The following is a 20,411-nucleotide window of genomic DNA, read 5'->3' on the forward strand; positions in this document are numbered from 1 at the left end:
ATTTTTTAGCCCTGAAACCCCCTACTAATACAGGATGCAGAATAGCCCTGTGTGGTTATTTCAGCCTAAAAAAACTGTTCTTAGTTGTTAGGGACTGTTGGAGAAATAACTCTTTGCAGCTGAAACAGTTTCACTCCAGCCATGACTTCAGCCACAAGCCATTTAGCCGTTTCTCTGCTCTTCTGGGTGAATAAGTACTTGTCATTGTGCACTGAATGTGGGCCAGAGATGATGCAACAGCGAGCACAAGCAATTCCTCTGGGATAACAGGTTGGAAGTTCATCATTCCTCACTCTTATTTTAGCTTGGAGCAACATGGGACTACCTCCCCCCCAAAAAAATCTTACCATGAAAATTCTCTTTTAGGAGGCTGGTTTGGAAAAGCAAAGCTCCCTAGCAAATCGCCGGCCCCTGGTAAGTTAGATTTTTGATTCCTCCAGTTACTGCCACACAGCTGAATCCAATACCATTTAACACTATGGCTAGGAAGAGATGCAACAGTGCATTTCAAGATGCCAGCAAGACATTTCAACTTCACTCCTGAAGTGGCTGTGCCATATTATTTGGCTTGTTGAACATGAGTAGGAGCACTCAAAAATGTTCTCACATCCTCTAGGGCAAGCTACATCTGAGATGGGAGAAATTTAAAACTTAGATTTCCCCCCTCCAAGTTAACACAAAGATTACATTATTGAGAACAAAATTTCAAGAAGAGAGTAGAAAATGTCTCATCTGCAGACCTTAGCCTTTTTCTAAAATATCTCAAGGAAATTCAAATAGTATTTTTATGTAATAATAAATACTACTTAAGCCTTCCATAACACTCTTTCAAGCAGAACAGTGAGACTGTCATGAAAATACAGGAGTGTATCTGTGGAGTTATATTCCTCCATGGTTTAATTATATGACCTCAGCTTATGTACTCTAGGTATGAAACCAGCTCACCAGCTAGTCTGACATTTACTGTGGTGCTGAAGGCATGATGTACTTTAAGGTCCTCTGGGATACCATGCCAATTCAACTGCACTATTAAAAACCCAAGTGCAGGGAAATGGAATCTCTAATGAACCAAAAGGCATCCTTATTGACCAATCTTTTCCACCCCATCCTAGGTTGGAAGCAAGAGCCTGCCTACTTTACTATAGCAGTGGAGCTAAGAACACACAGCGGAGCCTTGAAAAGGTAACCAATCATACAGCAGCTCAGAAGATGTGGCAGAGTCTGTCATTTCTTCCCTCCTCACCTCCAGGTTTAGTTACTTTAAAAGGCAGCTACTCTGCTGATATACTAAGCATTTTGTCTGAGAACAGTCAGCATCTCAACAGCCTCTCTTCCATGGGAATGGTGAACAGCTCTCATTTGCAAGGTCCCTAAAAATAATAAAGCAACAGACAAGGCAAGCAGGTGAACATCTGACTAGCTTTTAAAGACAGTCATTTCAATGCATGTGACCTGTAGCTTATGCTGTGCATGTACCTTATTTGACTGTAGCCTGTGAATGTACCTTATGCTGAAAGACAGAGTACCACAAATATGCTCCTAGTTCTGCAGCATCCAGTTATTTTGAGATGTCATTCTCACACACTGCAAACTAAGCTTGAAAGGGAACTGTAAAGCCCTCTGGCCACTCCAATCTGTCTTGCCAAAAGATTTATTTGGATGCTCCCAAAAGATCAAAATTTAGTTCGGTCACCTTAATCCTCACAGTCAGAGCTTGACCCCTTATCCAGGAATAACCTTGAGATAAGATTCTCCCTGTCATATTGTTTCCTTTTCCCTGAGCTTTTAAATGAATGATTTAAGGGAAGTCTTTCTCCCTTCTGGGAAAAACCCAAATCTATGATAGTGCTTTTTTATTTTATTTTAAAAACGACCAGCTCTCTAGGATTTCTCTCTTCATACTTCTCCTCCCCATCACAACACACAGTCACTTTGAGCACGTCAGCAGTGCCAGACTGGTATCAGTGTAGCAGCAGGTATCAGAAGCCAGAGATGGGATTGCCTGTGGATTGGAGATTTATCTAGGCAACCTTTTTTTAAGCGCTTCTGCATAATCTAAAGACACTATGTTATTTAATCCAATAGTTATGAGCTAAACAGAACAACTTAAAGAACAATTAATTTCCAAACATCAGTTCTTGTAGAACAAATTTGAAAACTTATGCTGCTGCACCTTAAAAAACACAGTACATCCAAAAGCACACACTGTTCACTAAATGTTCATTAAATACAGGCCCCAGCTAACAGCATCTGTTTGAATTGAACAAAACTACTCTAGAAGAAAACTGAACATTAAGAAACCTGACACTATTGTCCTGCATATACCAGAGAAGACGAACCTCACGGAAGAAAGCTAGATGGAGAAAAAAAAATCCAATTAGTCCAGCAGACAGACTGGGCACCCTTTGGGAAAAGGGCTAACTAGCAAAGTCTGCCCTTCAGAAGAAGGGCTAAGGAGTAAAGTCTTGACTACAGACAGACGACAAGTTTCAAGGCCTACTACTATTCTCCTTGGTGGGCAACTTCAGCAGCCCTTTTCTCCCTCATTCGTGAATCTGTCATCTTTTTCCACCCTCCCCTCCTGTTGCCCCGGGCTCTGTACCCAGCTGCACGTTACCTGCTGAACTTTGCAGAATTGCTATGCCAAGGCAGCAGTGTTTGCTGAATATCAGGAGCTGCAAAAAGGAAGCGGAGAGCAAGGAGCCTTCATCCCAATTTTACCTGACCTCAGAGACCTGAGGACTCACAGGCATGTGGCAAATGCATGAGCTGCCCACAGATCACAGAGAAGTGCTAGACTGAAGATCTGCGGCAAATGCAGCATTTACATTTTCCATTTCATCGCTGGATCATGCTTGTAACAATGCCTGGTTAGGCCTCCCCCTTAGCCCGCCACACTGGCTGTGCCAGCAAAGCTTAGCTGATCGGCCTCAGCAGAAACAAGATATTTGGGAAACATTTGCAGATAGTCATGTATTCATTTTTCTCCTATAAAGGCAGGACAATGAAATGCGAAGAGAAATCTAGTAAGACCAACCTGCCCAGTTTCCAGCTGGGACATTACTAGGGGCAGAGATGCAGTGTCTACTTCAAGATAAGGGAAACTTGAGTCGTTCAGGTATCAACATTTTGCAGTGGACAGTATTTCAAATATTTGCACAGCCACATCCCATTTAGAAGAGAACTGCAAACACTAGGGCTTTTTACAGCAGAACTGCTGCATAGGAGTAGAAGTCGTAACAAGGGGCTGAACACTTCCCCACTTATCCAAGTCAGGACACCAACCTTTGGGGCTCAAACAGCAGAATGTTCAGGAGTAGGGAGTGTTACAATAGTAACAGTAGTTCCTGAACAAAACAGCATATTCAAGGACCTAAAATAAACCGTAGGCAAGACTGGAGATAACAATGCTTTATTTGTACATTTCAGCAACAGGAGAAATAATTGAAGATGCAGTTATCTGCTTTGTTGTAAAGTATAAAAACATTTAATTATAAATATTTAGCTAAAAAAGCGTGATTTTATAAAATATAATCTGTGAAGATATATACACAGTTTAATTGTTTAGCAATTCTTTCACCTGACATTAAAGAGTAGAGGTTTTTCTATTTATTATTCCATGCTCACAGTTTAGTGCTCACAGTTTAAGAAGCAGAACAGACAAGTGAAAAGACAACTGGTGAGTTTTGGTCTGGAAGGAAAAAAAAAATGCACAGACTGGGGCAATTGCAGACTCTGAACTTGAGTAAATCTGTTGTTAGAGAAAGGTCTTGCCAAAGGAACACAGTTTTCCTTTGTCATGACCTGCAATGTATATGACATTTTAACATCTGTGGGCAAGTCTCCTGTGTTTGTGAAAGAAAATGGCTAAGTTTAGTGCAAGCCTTCTAAATTCAATCTGGCTAAATGCGCTAACCTGTCTGCTCTTATCTTCTTGAGCAGGGATTGCTCAGTATGCTCAGCTGGTTTTTATCTGTCACAGCTCTAATGAAACCAAACAGTCACCTATATGATTCAGGATAGGAGCAGATTTCCAAAGATAAAAATAGCGTGCCTTTCAGTCTCATAGTCCATCTGGCAATATCCCTTAAAAATCTGTTTCCTCGAAGTCTAAGGCTGGAAAAATACAGTGAAGTTGTACAGTACACTAATATGATGGAATGTGAAAGAAGATGTATGGTCAGGCAACTCAGTTTTCTATTCCTTGTTTAAGAGACAGATTCCTGCTTTCAAAGTCTTGGAAAAAATCTCACCTCTTATTGAAAGGTTTATTATGGCACTTCAGAGAGGAAAAAGTGGAAGACCCACCAACATGCTGTTGGGCAGCAGAAAAGCTACAGGAAATCATAATTAACTTGATCCATGTCCCTAATAATGATCTTTCTCTTCACAGTGCTTTCACAGTGCCTGCGGCACAGGGCTTTGAGGAAGACAAGGGGAAGTCAAGGATGCGTGACAACACCCAATAGCAGTACAAACATACAGGAAATGGATCTGTACTTTGTACATCCCAATTTATACAAGACCTCACTACTTGCCTGTAAGCAAGGAATGAATTAATAAGGAGTTAAGAAAATGATGTATAGAAAGGGAGGAAAGAATGAAGTAGGCAAACACAACATTTGTCAGTGCTCACCCATGATTTGCTACCTGCTGTTTCTGCTTCAGGGTGACGTGCTCCTGACGGTTCAGAGCAAACAGCATGTACACAGCTCTTATGATTCGCATCGTTATGAGTGCATAGTAACTGCAAGAGTTGTGTCCTTAACAATTCAGAAGGATCTTCAAGAGAGGAAGTCTAGCAAAGCTGTAATGGGTTTTAGGCAGAATCCAGGCAGTACTCTCCAGGTAGAACCCTGATCTGGGAAATGTACCAAGTCATGTGCAATCTCAGAGCGCATATTGGCTGGTCTGCTACTGGCTAAACGCAGACTTTAACTCTCTGAAAGCTGCTCGACGATGTCTCCTTTCCTCCTCTTCTCGCTTTCGCTCATCCTGCTCAGCTTTTATCTCTGCTTCAAACTTACTGGCTGAAGAAAGGGCTTGAACCTTTAGAGGAGAGAGAGGAAAAAATAAGAGCATCAAACTGTGCAGAAGCAGAATCAGAGTCTGAACTACTCCCAAAAGAATAACACAGAGGACTGTTTGCCACACCTTCTGCCGCTTGCTATGAAGCTGTCAGGATGGGTCAAGTATTAATTACACTGAAGCACTTGGGTATTTATATCAAAAACTTGTTAGCTCAGTTGACTTTGACATCAATGCAGGAAAGGTCATTTACTATTACATCACTAACAAGTGACCAAAAAATGCAATCAGTACTAAGTTAAATATTCTTTCCATAACTAGCCAGCATAGCTTAAGCTGTGAGCATGCATTGATAGAAACTGCTGCAGAAAACAGTTCTGAATCATAGCCAAATTTGAGAACATCATACTACGCCATGGATAATCAGCAGATCAAAGAGACATTGTTTATTTGCTGGCTATTTTTCCAGCTTTCTTTCCAGCTTTTATCTCAGTACATCTGCTGTGCAATAGCTGTGCTATGCTCTTGGGAAAAAACTTCTTATATAAACAGGCAGGATTATTTTCTAAGAGAGCTTTCAAAAAAGGGTGCTTTGTCAGCTTCAAATGGTGCAAAGCTCTTTCTGCCAATCCCATAACTCTGTGCAGTAATTCTGATCCCAAAGGTTACACAGAGCTGCTCAAGAAAGAGATAGCTGAAATTGTGTATTCTAAAATACTTCGTTCACCAGTAAACTCAGGATGTCCCAATCGAGGGAAGTTTTGCAAATGAGAAAGTTAGTCCCTGTGCATTAGTTTCCAGGATGCTTTTTACTTTAAAAATGGTCAGTCGGCTAGTCATACAAAGCTCCCAGCCATAGGGACACAAGTGGGCCAGTCAGCTCAGTGTCAGACCCACTGCTGTCATAGTGAAGCAAGCCATTTTAGCATTCACCAGTCTCTAGCACTAGAATGCAACATACATGTTTGAATGGAAAAACAATGTCTGAGAAAGGAGGGGAACAAAATACTCATCCCCTTAGCTAGGGAGGAGCGTGGCAGAATCCTCAACTGGAAAGCAAGCAGGGATAGTGTCAGTGATACTGCATTGCCTAGTGGAGAAGGAACAGCAGGTCCATGGCCAGGTCCTGAATAGGACCTGCATACAGAGCTTATTCATGTTGCTCTGTGCCACACCATACCTTAGCTTCAAAGAAGTTCTTGGCTCCCTTGACTCCCTCAATGGAGACATCGATCTCTGACAGCTTTGCAAGTGTCATCAGGCCGCTGTCCTCCTCAAGCTCCCCAGCTGCAGCTTTATGGAAAATCAGCAGGAACTGGCAAAACAGATAAGAAATGTTCAAATTCTTCACTGAGGCTCATTTTAAAATGCAAGCAGTACAGACATTCACCTGTGGGGTAGGAATTTACATATTTTAGCAAAGGAAAGCAGGTCTATATAAACCTAGTGGCACCATGGAACTTGTACTCCAGTACACAGCTCTTCTGGACTTGAGGCAGACAGCTCAGAGGAAAAGAGATTTTCTGTGGAGGAGAGCCGTGGTGGGAGCACAGCTCCTACTGAGCCTAGGCTCTCAGATGGCAAGAGAAATGCAGCCATCTCCATCTGTCAGATGTTGTGTTCTCATCCTCCCACCAGCTTCCCTAGCATTTTAGGGTCTCAGATCACATCCTACAACAACAAAGGCAGGAGACTAAAGTCAGCCCTGGCACAAACCTGAACCCAGTGCCTGCCTTCCCTGACCAGCTACATTGAGGTGCTAGTGCATTCCTCTCAGAGAGGACAGCAGTTCAAGCCTGCACACTGGAGCGGGATCTGAGGACTGCCTATGCTGTGAACTTTGCCTTAGGCCCTTCCAAATATTGTGGTCTGCATGGTACGGGAGGGGAGAACAACATATGGTCAAAGACACCAGGACAACAGAAGGTGGCCACTTCAACTCACGCCCAGTCTAGGACATGGGAGAAGCTACTTAAATTTGCCCTTGGAGCTATGTTTCAGTTTGTTCTGGGGAGCCCAGACTTGTTTAGCTAAAGTTAGGAAAGCCTCTATTTCTGTTGTGTCAATTAAATAACATAGGAGAGCTTCTCTAGCATACCTGTCAGTGCTCAGGACAGACTCATACCCTTGGGACAGTCAGCAATGGCGTGAACAAGCATTTTCTGCAGAGCAACTTGTGTTGAAGCCTTTGTCCTGCACTGAACAAATTGAGTCACTAGAGCAGAGCACGTATCAGCAAGTGAATCGTAAAGGGAAACAAAAAACCCAGCCATATTATGGGCCAGAAAAGCGTATTTTCTACAAGAGGAACAAGACCAGCCTGTTTAAAAATAAAGATCTTTTCACCATCTTTCAACTGATAACTGAACTCCAAGATACGGATAATTTAAGTGCAATTGTAGAGGTCTTGTAACTCTCCCTGCTGCTCTTGACCACCCCCAGCAAGGGGTCTCAAAGCTTGGCACAGCACTGAAAGAACAGAAGTGAGGGAAAGGGGACAAGAGGAATGAAGACGGTTCACTGCACTACTTTGGTCCAGTGTGGAGGGCTCCAAACACCACACAGAATGCTGTGAAATCCACCTGCATGGAGGTGTCTGACATCTTAGCGCTGCGCTCCCTAACCACCCAGGTTTGGGACTTTGCTTGTTCCTACAGAGAGCCCATGTTATCCCAGAGGAGGGCAGCAGAGTCCCAGTATCCACCCTGCAGCCAGCCCCTGATGCACTCTCCTTTTTCCAGGAGCTTACAGAAGCAGATTGAGATGCAAGAGTTTGGGAAGGTCTCCCAGGAGGAAGGGTGGGGAGATGACAGCAGTCCTGGCTGCCCTCTCACAGACGCCATGCTACTAGGCCTTGCTTTGTGCAACAGCCTTGTAACCCATGCGTGCTCAGTACAGAGCAGCCAGAAAGCAGGTTACTTGGGGAAGACAGCTTCCCACTCTCTCTAAACACATGTAACACATTAAACAATACTCTGCTGAGCAGACTAGCCCACTCAGAAAGAAACCAACAGTCCAAGACATCTTCTTGCTCTGCTCAGATCTGCTGGGTTCAGGCTTGTTCCTCTCCTCCTCCAACACGGAACAGTGAGACATTGCAGCCAGGCTGGCATTAGTCATGGTTCCTCCTTGCAGTTTCTGCTCCACCCTGCAAAGTCCCACTTCCTGGCATCTAAAAAGGGCAGTGGAAGCAGAGCAATCCTGAGGAGGCCTGCTGCAGCTGCCACACGGGGAGGGACTGGAAACACCCAGTCACAAGAACAAGTGTGCATGAGTCACCCTGAAACTAGGGGACAGGGCAGCATTCCTCCGGCTGACATTGGCTGCTGCAGCCAGGAAGAGTGGGCTGCACCAAAAAGCACAAGAGCTGAATGAGCTCTAGAGGCAGCCCAAGAACTGGGCAGGATCACACTGGCTTTCCCAGGAGCCAAGGAGCAATCCCCTTCCATTTCGTCTCACTGACCTCGTTATATGCCCTCTAAGTATCAGTCCTCCCTGAACAGGGAGCATCAGGAATTTGCTTGCAATTTCCTGAACTGTGCAGGAAACCAAAGTGCAGATGTGCTCCTTTCCTAACTCTTGTTTCACACCCAATGTTGGGTCTGAGACATCACATTAAGCTAAGCCTCAAATATCAGAGAAGACACAGTGAATAATACTAGTTTTAAAAACCCTGCTCTCAAGGGGCAGGACATGCTCTTTCTACCCAACTAACCTGGTAGAGACAAGAGATATACCCAGTCTTGCATCCTGAGTGGTCTAATAGCTGTCCTGCAGTGTCAGGTCTCACAGCAGTGCTCAAGTTGAAGAGCCCCCCAGGGCACCGTGCATCCTTAGGGGTGCGAGGGGACATGAGACTGACTGGCACCAGCAGTCTTGAAACAGCTTGCCAGAAAAGCAGTGGCACCCAAAACTGGTTTTCACAAACCCTGCTAGCAAACACAACATGGGTCAGCATTTAAACACTTCAGTGTGGGTGTGAAAGAGCATGGGTGGATTTCCGTGGGTTCTAGATAACAGCTCAAGTTAGACATTGCTATTATAGTAATTAATCCTAGTTTCCTGTGCAAGTTACAGAAATTGATGTTCATGCATTTTTTTCCCCATCACTGTATCTGATGTTTAAATCTGAACTGTTTTGCTCAACTCATGGAGAAAGGCTAGTGCAGTTGATTGATGATGTATTGATGGACTTTGGTCAGAAGTCAGCTTTCCTAGGGAGCCAGCAGTTCATCAGCAGGAAGTCAGCCCAATACAAGCCTGCTTTCCAGCTTACGTGTGAAGGGAAGACTCAGAGCTTTTCAAAGCAACAACAAAAGGTGACCTGTTGCAAACCAGAAGAGATTCCAGTCATTCCCTAGTGCTGCTGAGAGAAGCGCATCTCCAGGCAGGTATGTCAGGGCTTGTTTTAGAATCATAGAATAGAATCATAGAATCAGGAAGGTTGGAAGGGACCTCTGGAGATCATCTAGTCCAACCTCCCTGCTCAGCAGGGTCATCTAGAGCGTGTTAGACAGGGTTGCATCCAGGCAGGCCTTGAATATCTCCAGAGGAGGAGACTCCACAACCTCTCCTGGGCAACCTGTGCCTGTTCTTCACTCTCACAGTGAAGAAATTTCCCCTCACATTCAGGCCAAACTTCCTGTGCTTCATTTTCTGCCCATGGCCTCTTGTCCTGTCACACGGGACTACTGAAAAGAGTCCGGCCCCATCCCCTTGACACCCTCCCTTCAGGTACTTGTACACATTGATAAGATCCCCCCTCAATCTTCTCTTCCCCAGGCTAAACAGGCCCAGCTCTCGCAGCCGTTCCTCATAGGGCAGATGCTCCAGCCCTCAAACCCTCCGGGTTTTCCCCCAGAGAGGCAGGGAGGAGGCCTCCAGTGCTTCAATTATACACTGAGTTCAGACACATTTAAGCTGGGATTTCTCCTTTGTTGTCACAGTGGTCCAAGTCAGTTTGGACGCTCTCCCCACACCTGCTAGTTACCACCGAAGGCAAGGGAAGCAGGACAGGACCATGGCAGCTTGTTCAGCCCCCTGCACCCACAAGGAAGCTGTCTCTCAGCCCTTCCTCTGCCTGAACAGCGGAGCTGGACTTGCGTTTCTTGCCTCGCTGCAGATGTGCCAAGAAGCATCCTGCTCCTCCACCACAGGAAGCTTTGGATGTGTGCCAAGGCTGCTGTGCTCAGAGTGTAATTTGGCCCCAGAGCTCCATCAGTGACGTTGTCTCATTCCAAGCCATGCACCATTGAAGCTTGTTTGCTTGACCATCATTTTGCATCTGGCTAGGTGCTCCAGCAGCACCAGCTGCCACATGCAGCATGCCAAGGGCTGGCAGGCTGGCTGACAGGCAGCCACGCAGGGGACTGTACTCCAAACAGGTGGCAGTAGAAGAGGAGGTTTGCTGCACAGCGCTGCCAGGAAGGTGCAACAGGATCTTCCAGAGCTCTGGGGGATAAAGGGACTTTTTCACAGGAGAGAGCATCTGCAGCACTACTCAAATAGCCAAAGCTGTCCCTTGCACTTCAGTGCGGGAAGGCAGGCCCAGGCGCACGTAGCGGTGCAGAGGGCTCCTCCAACATGTGCAGGGATTTGGCAGTCTCAGCTACCTATCTGCACCAGTATCTGTGCTGCCTCCTGCACTTACCTTCCCCCTAGTCTGACCTGGGGCCAAGGACATTGTGCTCTTCCTGCTCCACTGGATTCTTTGCTATCCTGAGGGTGACTTTTGACTCCAGAGCAGTCTAGTTCACCTCTGACTAGGCACATCGTTCCCTGCCAGGTGAGCTGCTGGCCTAGAGCTTTGCTGGCACAAACTGACAAACTCTCACCTCTCAGATTTGTCTCTCTCCACACCAGCCTGGCCCTGTAAAAATCAGTCTTTTGTCTGTCTTCTACTGCTGAGTTCTTACAGCAAAACTGGAGCTTGCAGCCCTGCCTGTCCCCGCAGCCTTTCAGCTCCCTCAGCACCTGCTTGCAGAGCAGGTTCCTCAGAGACGCAGCCGCCGTGCCAGCAAATCCACCTCCTGTGCAGTGCCATGCACCAAGCCTTTGACTCCAAGCCCTCCCCTGAGGGGACTGGCACAGTGGCTGGCAGTATTCCTCCAAGCAACAGCAGGAGCATGGAGTACAACAGGGAATGAAGCAAGAGCATGGGAACAGGAACATGTAAGGGCTTTCACCACAGCTGGCTTTCTGCTCTAGAGGGCAGGCAGCATCCTCTTCCTCTCCCCCTCCCCTCACAAGGAGCCCAGCAATTCCCAAGTCTCCTTCACTCCTTATAACCAGGACTCCCGGCAGGACACAGTACAGCAAAGTCTGAACGGAAAGTGAGTTGGTTTGACATGACAGCGCAGAGAAACTATGCAGCAGCTCGCCCAACACCTTCACACCCCTGACCAACTCAGCAAGAGCAACCACATGCCCTGCTGGGGCCTTCCTGCTCTCTCCCCCACACTCTGACACTGCCAAAGGTGCTGGCACTTCCAAAATGAAAAACTTGTTGCCTGAGATAGAGGGCCCTGCACCTTATCAGCACAACCAAATCCCCTCTGTGAGGGACATGGCAAGAGCACAGCCCTTTCAGAAACAAGGAAGCCCAGCTGCTCAGGGCTCATCTCAAAAGCCTCCTGCAGGAGGAGGAAGCAGTGCAGTAGAAAAGCCATCAAAAAGCTGCTTATGTCCTGCAGTTGTCCCTTGCCCTGTCTAAGGGACTATTAGTTAATTTAGAAAGCCACCACATTACGCACATTACTGGATCAGGGAGCAACGCAAGCCTAGTAGAAGATGATGTAACAGATGATGTTATGGTATCTGGGCTCCCTTGTGCTGAGATAAGGGTTGAGTACACTTCACTGCATACAGGTTGCTGCTGAGATTTCTTTTCTTCCTTTACACACCAACAATTCTTGTCCTGTCCATGCCACACTCAGCTGCCCCCTGTACAGGACTGACACCCCAGCAGTGAGAAACAGACCCATTAGCTGTGTGCCTCTGTTGAGATAGCATTATGTACTCAACTACAGCATCACTGAGTTTAAACCTCTGCACAGATACAGCCACCTTCATAAAGCTTGCAGCAGCTATGCACTGCACAATGCAGAGCCATCCAAAAGAAGCTGGAAAGCCTGGGGAAGCCTTCAGTGCCTCCCCGTGAGGCAGACGGCTCTGAGCAAAGCCTTGGCCTGTACCTGAAAGGAGGTCTGAGCCACTGTATCACAGCAGCCCAACAGTACCTCATGACTGCAAGACCATGCCAAATCTGTGTCACTCCCACCAGGACAGGTAGCTGCCAGTGCTGCCCAGGCAGCTGCAGCAAGGCTTCCCAAAGCAAGAAGTCCTGGTGCACTTCAGGGCCTGGTACCATTACTGCTACATGGAGGAAGACACAAACACATAGTGCTCCACACCCAGGGCTCCTCAGGATGTGTCCCACCATGGGCACTAGTAAGTTCACACACTTCCCAACTTGCACACGTGGAGGGGATGCAGCTATGGCTGCAACAGAGCCTGGCTGCTTCCTCTCACAAGTCCACAGCCACATCCCCATTTTCCCCCGCGGCCACCCTTACCTCACGGAAGCTGAGCTTCCCATCAAAGTCTTCATCCACCTCCTTAATCATGTTCTTCAGGCCCAAGTGGGTCTGTGGGGCCCCCAGCTTTTCCATCATAAGTTTCAGCTCCATCAGGTCAATGTACCCATCCCGTCCCGAGTCATACCTGCAGGGTGCAAAGGAGAGGGGGTCAGCCTTCAGCACACCCCATCCAGGGCAATGCAAAAGCATCTTACCAGAAGAGGAACTGGGCAAATGGATAAAGTCACAGGGTGATTCAAGGCTCAGAGGAGAGGGGAAGTTGCATGACAGAACCCAGTGCTGAAATATATTAAGCTTTGGGAAGGAGCAGACAGCCTGCAGAGCTATTTCACACAAGAGGGAAGTGCTCAAGGCCAAACCACCACACAGGAGGAGAACAAGGGAACCGTGCTCATCTTGGTGGCATTCCTGCTTCCCCCACTTGCACGGCTGGTACAAGGGTTACTTCCCACACAGCTCACACCATGCACCAGCATGGCACAGCACAGGCATCCCAGAGCCAGCTACTGCTTTGTGTCTCATGCTCCTGTAGAGGAGAAAAAGGGAGCGTGGACCAACCAGGACCTCCCAGAAGAAAAAGGATATCGTTGCTTGTAAGCACAATATGTCTTGTCTAGCTGTTAAGATCTTTCCTCTCTGAAATGCTTTTATGCCACACAAGTGCTTAGCTTCAGGGAAGCTGTTTATCAGTGCCCCTGGGCAGAGCAGAAAGTGGGGCCCAGAGGGAGAGCATGATGCACTAAGATAGTTCCAGCTGGTGCCCAAGGACTGCGTCGGGGGGCCTTACACCAGGAGAAGAAACAAATGCTCACACCCTGAGAAGGGGGATGGTGTTAGGAGCAAGACTAGAATGGGAACAAGCTCCTATGAGAACAGGAAAGACTGCAAGGACTGCTAGAAACCTTCCCACCAGGAGATCACCCACACGCATGCTTCAGGAACGGAGGCAATGACCCACAGCAGAGCGTCTGCAAAGCTGAGCAAGAGGAGGAGGGAAGAACAACCATCTTTATAACATGCCTTTGTTGGAAAGTGAGCAAAGGTTGGGCTAGAGGAGGTAAAGAAAGAGTCAGAGTCTTGTTGGAGAAGATACAAGAGTGCAGCAAGTTGGGCAGTAACTTCCCGGCAGCACGGAGGCCAGCGGCAGTCCTGCCGGCAGGATGGGGAGCAGGGATGCAGTGCCGCTCCGAGTGGAGCCATGGGCTCGCTCTGGAGGGGTGGCCGAGGAGCTGCAGGGCTCTGATGTGCTCTCAGATGAGCTGCTGGGACAGCTCCATCCGCAGGAGCACCTCTTTGCACTGTCGTAGCTATACTGCAGGTGCTCAGCCCCTTCCCAGACCCAAGGCTGGCACCAACTTACAAAATTAAAACCCACAGATGAAGGCAGGCAGGAGCGACTTGTACAGGAAGCCGGACCACTCACGGGCAACCATGGCAGGGACAAGATGGCCACAAAGATTTCAGGGCTCAGCCTGCACCTTGTCCTCCCTAGCCACTTCCCGCAGGTGCGAGCAAAGCATCTGGCCACAGATGCTTAAATCCACAGGGATTTAAAGCTCCCAAGCCCACGGGCCAAGTGTTCTGCTAGTAGAGAGCCCCATGGCGGAGCTCGGCTCTGGGGCACAGTGGCTCCCTGCCAGGCCTCCCCCCCCCTCACCTCACCAAGGCAGAATTACATCCTTCCGACAGCTGGGACAGGCAACCCCAGGCACAGCGTTAAAGCTCCCTGCTTTGGCAGGAGCAGTCAGGCGTTTCTGCCCGTCACCCTTCATTTGCTATTAGCTCACCTCTGAAACAAGCAGTGCCTGTGGCCACCCCAGACAGACCAGCACAGTTGTGGTTCCCCTGGAAGACGGTGCTTTCCAGCTGGCATAGCTCACAGCCGCAAAGAAAGCCATGGCAGAGGAGGGCACGAACACAGCCACGTGCCCCTGAGCTGCCTGCTGGCAAGGGCAGCGTGAGGCTGGGTCACCACCAAGAGCATCCCCTGCCCAGGTCCTGCTGATTGCAGGGATGCTGCTCTCCCAAGGCTGTGGTGGCCTTCAAGGCACCAAGCCAGAGCCTGGTGCAAGAGATACCAGCACTACCCTTCTCCAGAAGCTGGAGCTGCAATCAGCCTCACCATTGCTTTTCCAGAGAGCCCCACCACCTACAAAAACAATTTTAGACTGTCTGTGCCTCTTTCCTCCTTCCCCCCACCTCTTCCTTCAAAAGGGCCAACACTCTAGGTCCGAGTGACCCTGAAGGGCAGGAAAAGAGGTCCCTCACAAGCTCCCTACCACCAGGCTGGCTCATACCTGCCTTGTGCTACTGATCTGCCTGATGCACTCTGCCTTCAGCAAATCCAAAATGCTCTCCAACCTAGTGGGCTTGCGGAAAACGAGTAGAGCACAGAAACTTCTGTGGGAGCAGAAAGCGGGTCACAGACCTCACAAGTCAGAGGAAAGAAGGGCGCTAGGTTTATTGCCGCAAGGAAGAAGCCAGTTAAAATTAAGCTATGTGTTAGCATCCCTCTGAAGCCCAGCGCCGAGCTGCATTTTCAAGGTCTCACCGAAATGTAATAGGTGCACTCTCCCCCATATTGAATCATCAGATTGCCTTTCCTTTAAGTTTGGGAGAAAGGCTTGGGAGTTTTTCCCCTCTGAAATACAGCAGATGCAGTTGTGATGTTTTGTCAGCCAAAGCAGCAACGAGCGTTGTGGCAGGGTGGCACCCAGGACCGAGGGCTTTTTCAGGCCCCAGGAGCTAATGCTTGTTGGGGACCAGCACATCCAGGTCTCCCCAGGGCATCAAGCCCGCCTGAGGGCAAAGACGCCGCCTGAAGGGGTTAACCGGCCGTCGGGCACGGCTTCAGGGCTCTGTCCTCCCAGCGAAGAGCAGCACAAAGCCAGGATTGTGCAAAACGAGGTCTCGTCGGCAGCAGGCCGCGGGGCAGAGCAACACGCCGTACCGGCCCCACAATAGTGCTCAGTGCGCGGCGCCGGCGGGACGGGCCGCCCAGGGGCTCAGGGCCACAGCACGCCGGAGGAGAGCTCCCCGGGGACAGCAGGCACCGAGAGCCGCTCCGAAACAGTGTTACGAGCGCCATACGGTTGGGACAGGAGGAGGGACGGACAGACGGAGAGGACATGGGCCCTCAGCACGAGCAGCACCCTGCGAACTGCTGCATTTCCTCCCCGCCCCCACCCGCCTCCTAAAACAGCCCGAGTATTTTAGGACCTCGGTACATCCAGCCGGCCGCCACGGAGCTGCACAGCCAGACTATTTAGGGACAGGCATATTTATAGGCCTTGGGAAAGCATAATTCATTCCCTGTCACGCCCCAGCCCTGCGCTCTCGCAGGCGCAGGCACTCTGAGCAGCAGGGCACGGCGCCGGCTGTACTTCCAGGTGCACAACCGAAGCAGGGAGCATCACTCCTGACGCTCCTTGGCCCCAACCAAAATCCCCTTATCCACCTTTCGGGAGCTCCTGCGCAGGGCTCTGGGCTGCATCCAGCCCCCAACACCACTTTCACCTGTTTCACTGCTGTCAGCCCTCCGGAGCAGGGCAGGCAGCGAGAGGAGCCGGCAGAGACATCTTGCTCCTTGGGCATCCAGGAGACGGGGCAGCAGCTCCGGCACAAACTCAGTCAAGGGTGCCAAGGCCCAGGCCAGCCCCGAAGGGGACAGGAGGGTTCCCGCTTGCAATGGTCCAGTGAGAGCCCCGGGGTGAGCTAGGACGCCGAGCACTGCTACAAGCCCTACCGCCAGCAGCATAAGGGTTTGCAGCGTGGCCACATCGACATTCCTGGCAGCAGATAAGGCACCCGCGCCTGCCAAAATCCGCTGCAACGAGGATGCACCCAGATTCCCACACTGGCTGGCTTCCACCTGGCTGCAAAACGTGCCCAGCTCCTGAAGTGCTGGAGGAAGAAAAGACATCGCAGAAGTTTGGGAAGGGAAGAGGGGATACTTGCTTAAGAGGAAGAAGTCTGTTGTGTACAGTCACTGCCCAAGAAATACCCCAAGCCACTTCCCTTGGGAGACAGAACAGGTTTTCCACATCAGAGCAGTGACCAGGGTGCTCAGGACCGAAGGTGGTGTTACACAGCACAAGAAGGGGTACAGGGTAATTTTATACCTCAGAAGAAAAAGGAAGGAGGGAGAAGGGAAAAAAAAAGGAAGTGCTAAGAACTGCATTACCAGCATTGAGATGGCAACCCTCTCCTCAACAACCTGAAAAACACCAAGAGAGAAAAAAAAAAAAAGCATAGTTGAATGGGAATTCTCAAGTCCTGGAGGATCAGAGCAGTTTGTAGGTGTCTGCCCTTCTGAAAAAGGCTGGAAGAAGGGCCTGTCCTCTCTGTGTACATTCATATACCTGAGCTCACTCCACAGGCTGTGGGCAACTGCAGACCTGACCTGCAACTCCTGCATGCTGCAGTGGCCCAGTAAAGGCTTTGAAATGAAGTTGTTGCAGAGTAATGGTGCTGAAGTAGTAATAATGCCATCCTAAATATTTCAAAATCCTTTCTAAGTAGCACTTTATTTCCTCTCAGCTTTACATTTCATCGGGAGCTTGGAAAGCAATTACTCCCCCCTGCCAGGCAGCTGGAGACATGGATGGCTTCCTGGGTCAGCAAGGGTTTGGGGGGCTTCTCGGCCATACACTGCTCCCTCTCATCCCCCGCCAGCACAGGTGGCAGGAGTTCTCCCCACTCGGCACCAGGGTGGACACATGCAGCCCTACAGGACTGCTGCTCTCAGAGGGGGGCAAGGGCAAGACAACCATCTCCTTTGCCAAGCAAAGACTTCCCCCAAGACGCCGTGCAAGACCTCGCTTGGCACCGAGGGTGACGAGTCTCCCTTAGGACCTTCCTCCTATCTCACAGATTAAGCTAATCTGATAGATCTTTTCTTCCTGCCCACAGCACAGCCCCATCCTCACCCCTTTCCCAAGTGCTTGCCCCAGACTGCCATTTGCCCAGGCAGACTGGCACCAAGGTGAGCTGTAAGACTCCAGAGCTCCAGAGAGTTTGCTTGCAAGACTTTGGGAAGAGAGGTTATCATGGTTACTGAGGTCCCCGCATATCGTCAGAACAGGCAGCTAATTAGGTCACAGTATAATTAGCTTGAGCTGCAGATTTCCTGGTCCCACTGCCACGGAAAGGAAAAAACCCACCCAATAGCCCCCAGAGCCACCAGAGGCCTGGCCATGCTTTTCTGGCTCTTTAGTGTCCTGCAAAGCTGGGGCCACCACGCAGCCCCAAGCCCCCAGGGGGGCAGAGGGCAGCCACCCATATTCCCCTCTGCAGCCGACAAGCAGGAACAGTGCCGGGGGAATGCTGCAATGCAAGGGGGGGACACGAGCCTGGCCAAGGTAACACCTGCGAGAGGCGAGCGAGCACCAAAGAGGGGCTGAAGCAGAGCTCCCAAACTGCTCCAATCACCACTAACCAGACCAATAACCCCTGGATTAGGGACAGAGCAAGTGAATGGAGTAGGTCATCTTACAGCTCCCAGTGAAAGTCCCTTCCACCCTGGGTCTGGTTCCAGGAAAACTGACCTGAACATGGGACTTTGCCATGGGAACATGGGACCTTGCCATGGAAAGACCCCAAGGAGGTGACAGAAGCTGGGCCTCCAGCACCAGAGGGAACTTTTTACCTGCACCCTGTTCATGAGAGCAGGGCCGAGCCTCACCACTGGCAGCCTTGACATTAGTCACGGGGAAGTCCCATTCCCAGAAGAAATACATCACATCAGCAAAGCACCAAGGAGTCAGGAAAGCCCCATGTTCAGGTTAGCCCTTCCTCTCCCATCCTGACTCGGGGCAGCCTGAGCTACCATCAGTCATTAGCAACTCCACCTAGCCCCACTGCAGCACCCTGGACCTGCCCACAGCACACTCACTGCCCACAGTCACAACGTCAGTCTAAGTTACGGATTTACCAGCACTTTTCTATGCAAGAAGCTCTCATTCCCAACACAAGTCTGCAACACCAAGTATGATCTCCCCTCCTAGCAGGGGATCACAAGACAGAGACTGAGAGGGAGAAAGGTTGTTCAGAGCTTTTCAGCTTATGTAAGAGGCAAGAAAAAGCAAAGAAAGAAGAAGAATGGGGCTGTCCAGCTCACAAAAAAGCTGTAGATCTCCAGCTGACCTTCAGACAGGAAGGTTTCTAAGGGGAGATGAGGATTTTCTGTTCTCCCTGCTTCCCAAGAGACACAAGCAGATACCTCAATCAAGTTAGAAGTAGCTGTAAATTGATAAGAAGCAATTTCAAACAGGAAATTAGACATTAGAAACCTGACATCCTGTGGCAAAGGAACGATAGCCCTGTCTGTCAAGTGTTTTTTTTTTTTTTTTAACATAACTAGGAAAGATCCCGGACTGCGGTAGCCAGGGCCAACAAGCTGTACAAAGAATAAAAGCCTTAATCGCAAGGTTTAATTCAAGCTGTGACTGGCAGGAATTAAGGGAAAGGTTTCCTCACCTCCTGCAGCACGTGGTGCTGGCCAACGCTCGAAACAGGTCACCGGGGCCAGACAGAGCAGAGACCTGGCGTGGAGTGACAAACTCCAGGTTGGCCTGGAGGGGTCTGCTGTCCTCCTCCGCGCAGGGGAGGGCAGCGGAGCACTGCACGGCCCGGCAGGCCGCCTTCGAGGCCACGGCGCGCTCCGTGTCTTTGTTTTTTGGCACAACCAGCCAGCTCTCAGCTGCAACAGTCCTCACAGGGCAGGCAATGTTTTCCAGCCACAGCAAACAGCTGATTAGCATTCAACTGAAAAGCCGAGGTTTCCCACTTGCAAGGCCTGCATTTAATGAGCTCATTGTCTAAAAATTCAGCTGTAATTCAGCTCTTCCACTTTTCCTTTCCCAAACCACCGCCGTTGCTTCCCCAAGCCGTGCTGCAGCAGCACCACTGCCTGCTCCCAGCTGCTGCGCACAACCTGGCAGCAGGCAGCACGGCTCATCCCCTGCCCTCCGAGGGGCGCAGGGGGCCAAGCAGAGCCCCCAAACACACAGCAGCCCTCGCACCTCACCCACACCCACTGGTCCCGCTTCGCAAAGGCTCTGGGGATGCTCGAGGGGCCCGGGCACAGGGAGGCACTGGAGCCAGAGCATCACCCCGGCAAGGGCCACGGCGCCGCGCACCCTCGACGAGGGCGGGAACGCACCCGGCACCGGGGCCGCACAGCGGGAGCGCGCCCGCCCCTCACCGCCGCCGCGGGGCACTCACAGGCGGAACATGCGCTCCATGTCCTTGATCTGCCGGCGGCTGAACTCCTTGAACTCCGTGTAGGGGTTGAAGACCTTGGCCTGCCGCGGCTGCGCCGTGCCCTCGTTGATGTCCTGCCGCCGGCTCAGCTTGGCGCTCAGCTCCGAGTCGGCGTTGGCCGTCAGGCAGCTCCGCTCCGCCTCGCCTCCCCCCTCCTCCTCTTCCTCCTGCTCCTGGCCGCCGCCGCCCGGCTCCCCCCCGGCGCCCGGCCCGCTCTCCTCCAGCAGCAGCCGGCGCTGCAGCTTCTGCGCCAGCTCCTCCGAGGCCATGGCCGGCCGCTCCGCGCTCCCCGGGCCGCCGCGCTGCCGCCGCCGCGCCCGGACCTGAACTTTATTCCCTCGCTGGGAGGCGGCGGGGCGGGGCCTGGCGGGGGGCGGGGGCGGGGCCCGGCGGGGCGGGCCGGGGGCGGGGCCCGGCGGGGGACCCGGGGGCGGGGCCTGGCGGGGCGGGGGCGGGCCCGGGGGCGGGGCCTGGCCGGCCGCGGGCGGGGCCCTGCGCTGGCAGCGGCCGTGGGGCGAAGCA

The 20,411-nt window shown here is 50.7% G+C and overlaps 1 protein-coding gene across 1 annotated transcript; it reads right to left on the minus strand.

The window, feature by feature from the left end:
- Positions 1 to 3,396: 3,396 nt before the first annotated feature.
- Positions 3,397 to 20,237, minus strand: EFHD1 (EF-hand domain family member D1). The gene is made up of 4 exons (XM_062583128.1): positions 19,851 to 20,237; positions 12,603 to 12,750; positions 6,209 to 6,343; positions 3,397 to 5,049 (listed from the first exon to the last, which is right to left on the minus strand). Exons 1-4 carry the CDS (start codon positions 20,156 to 20,158, stop codon positions 4,915 to 4,917), a joined length of 726 nt encoding a protein of 241 aa, XP_062439112.1. The 5' UTR covers positions 20,159 to 20,237; the 3' UTR covers positions 3,397 to 4,914.
- Positions 20,238 to 20,411: the final 174 nt, after the last annotated feature.

This window comes from Rhea pennata, chromosome 9, assembly GCF_028389875.1.
Source record: "Rhea pennata isolate bPtePen1 chromosome 9, bPtePen1.pri, whole genome shotgun sequence".
Lineage (NCBI taxonomy): Eukaryota > Metazoa > Chordata > Aves > Rheiformes > Rheidae > Rhea > Rhea pennata.